The sequence below is a fragment of the Physeter macrocephalus genome, chromosome 16 (assembly GCF_002837175.3).
Source record: "Physeter macrocephalus isolate SW-GA chromosome 16, ASM283717v5, whole genome shotgun sequence".
Taxonomy (NCBI): domain Eukaryota; kingdom Metazoa; phylum Chordata; class Mammalia; order Artiodactyla; family Physeteridae; genus Physeter; species Physeter macrocephalus.
This window is the reverse complement of record NC_041229.1, coordinates 86,469,006-86,471,444: the sequence shown is the minus strand read 5'-3', so window position 1 is coordinate 86,471,444 and position 2,439 is coordinate 86,469,006. Positions and strand designations below refer to the sequence as shown.

Below are 2,439 nucleotides of genomic sequence, written 5' to 3'. Positions count from 1 at the left end.
CGCGCACACACACACACACACACACACACACACACACACACCGCACGCACACACACACACACACACCCCGCGCACACACACACACACACACACACACACACCGCCCGTGATCTGTATTACAGCCCTACCTAACCGCCGCGCTGGAGAAGCAGGGGCGGTTACTCGCGGACACCTAGCTTTCTGCGCGGACCGTAGGGCTGGCTCAGAGAGCGCAGGGTGTACCTGCACGGCCCGCTGCTCCTTCCAGAGCTTCATCTGGTCGCTAGCTGGATCCCGGTTGTCCGCCATGGCGTCTGGCGCTGCAGAACGCTGCAGGGTACCTCTACTCAGCTCCGCTGCTAAAATTGGCGACTTCAGACTCCGCCCCTCAGCTCCGGCCCTTGTCCCGCTCCCCTTGGTGGGACCGCCTCCTGATTGGCCGCTCGAGCGCCAGGCCGGATGGGATTGGAAACCAAATAGGGGCGGGGTTGGGACTCTGGGAGGGGAGAGGTTGGGGAGGGGTTGGAAAAGGTTGGGAGCCCCGCGGCTCCGGCCCCCTAACCTCGGGATTAAGGAACCTAGGGCCGGGGCCCCGAGTACCAGGACGTGACTCTCTCCTCGGTTTATCAGCATCCTTCAGGGTGCCCTGGGACGCCGCGGTTGATGGACTGCCAGTTTTGTTGAGGGAAGGCTTAGGTCCTGCTGGGTGCGGCTTTAAACTCTGTAAATATGCTCTCAGCTCTTAAAAAAAAAAAAAAAAAAGAAAACGAAATCCTGGGTTGAGTTCATCTGTGCAAAATGAAGTTTTGTCATGTTCTAATGTTAATATTGTTTACAACTGAAGGATTGATGGAATTTGGAATAAATGCAAACACTGATTCTGCATTTAAGTATGACCAGTGGTCACACTCTCAAATGTTGCGTTATTTTTTCTTTGTCACAGATTATGCACGGAAAGACGTGCCTTTTTAAAAAACACAGAAAAGCAAAATATTGGCAAGTTCTAAATGATCTTAATAGTCTAAAATACATAGGAAGAAAATTCAACCTTTTAGACTCCCTTTTTGGTTCAGAAGCTCCCCATTTTTGAGTGTCTACTATGTGCTAGACACTGCTGATGGTTGCCAGACTCCATCACTTAATCTTCACAACAAAAAGACATTAAAGGTCAATGAAGTCTCCCCACCATGGCAGTATAAACAAGCATCAAGAGGTTGGCTTGCTCCTGATGTAGAATAATTAACTAAGTTAACTAAGATGCTCAAACCCACTATTTATTAGTAGAAATGCTGGCATAGAGTTTAGAAAATCTCTTCAGTAAGTTAATGGGGCTGATTTTTGAGATGTTCGAGCAGTGCATTTTAATAAGTGAAATAGCAGAATATATTTTGTGATATTCCGGAAGAAAATTGCTCAAGAGTTCAAAGATACAAACAAGTTCTATGACTTATTCTATGAAAATATCTTCAGTTGGTGTTTTACTCATGTCAAGATGCTTAATTAGATGAAGTGTGAAAGGAGGACTTGCTTGTCCCCAGCTAGAGAGATTGTCTACAAAGTTGGAGACAATTGCCTTGGCATAATAAAGCTAGGGAAAAAATGGGACTCCTAGACCTCAACAGAGATCTGTACTCCTACAACTTCTCATCCTGAGGCCACATCATAGATTTTTCTTCCACTATGTGAACCTCCCACTCATAGGGCATCACACTTACTCTTCAGATCTTCCCTTCCCTCAGTTGTTTCCATCCTCGTGTGGTCAGGGATTGCCTTATTCCATACAGGCTGTCACTCTTTTCTTTTACTTCTGGGTTCATATCACTTTTTATGCTTGAGCTTGTCTTTGAAATGTTAGCATACTGTTAGGACTCTAGTTCAGTCACATTTGTATGAAAAAGGATTTTTGTGAATAGAACTGGAAATCTAACCACTGGTTATAACATTATTTGCATGAGAATAAGTCTTTCAAGTTTAAATTAAGTGAAAGGAGCTAGGGAGGGCTACCAAAACGTTTTGCAAGTCACATTACGATTACCAGACCTATTGGAAAACCCTAAAGTAAGAAATAAAAACACAGTGCCCATAGACAACTTTCAAGTATTCAATAATGTACATGATTTCTCCAGTGGTTCTGTGTAAATCTCATCTCCTGTACCCACTGATGCATATGTCTCCTTATTTTAAAGGCCCTTTGTTTCCTGGGCCTCAGCTGCTCAGCAGTAGGACTTTTGATTCTTTCTAGTTTTCACCATGAGTTGAATCAAATGCAATTCCCTCTCCAGATCATCACTTAACTTATCTGCTTCTCTTGAAAAGTAGGCATTTTTTTGTTTGCCCCTCCAGATCCACTCTCCACCCTTCTCAATCCTAATCTGTACTCCAGGAATCTTGATTTTTATCATCCACTTGGCCCCATGATACCCTGCCTTCTTGTTGAGTTCAGCCAATGGTGGGCCGGCA

The 2,439-nt window shown here is 44.9% G+C and overlaps 1 protein-coding gene across 3 annotated transcripts in view; it reads right to left on the bottom strand.

The window, feature by feature from the left end:
• CAT (catalase) overlaps positions 1-352 on the bottom strand; it is a 35,447-nt gene extending 35,095 nt beyond the window's left edge. For 2 of the 3 annotated variants that reach the window (XM_007111366.4, XM_028501431.2), the window contains exon 1: positions 223-351. In XM_007111366.4, the coding sequence (XP_007111428.1) occupies positions 223-288 (66 nt within the window). In that variant the 5' untranslated portion in view covers positions 289-351. Of the gene's footprint in view, positions 1-222 lie in introns of all 3 variants that reach the window. The other variant, XM_028501430.2, reaches the window with a different exon arrangement.
• Positions 353-2,439: the final 2,087 nt, after the last annotated feature.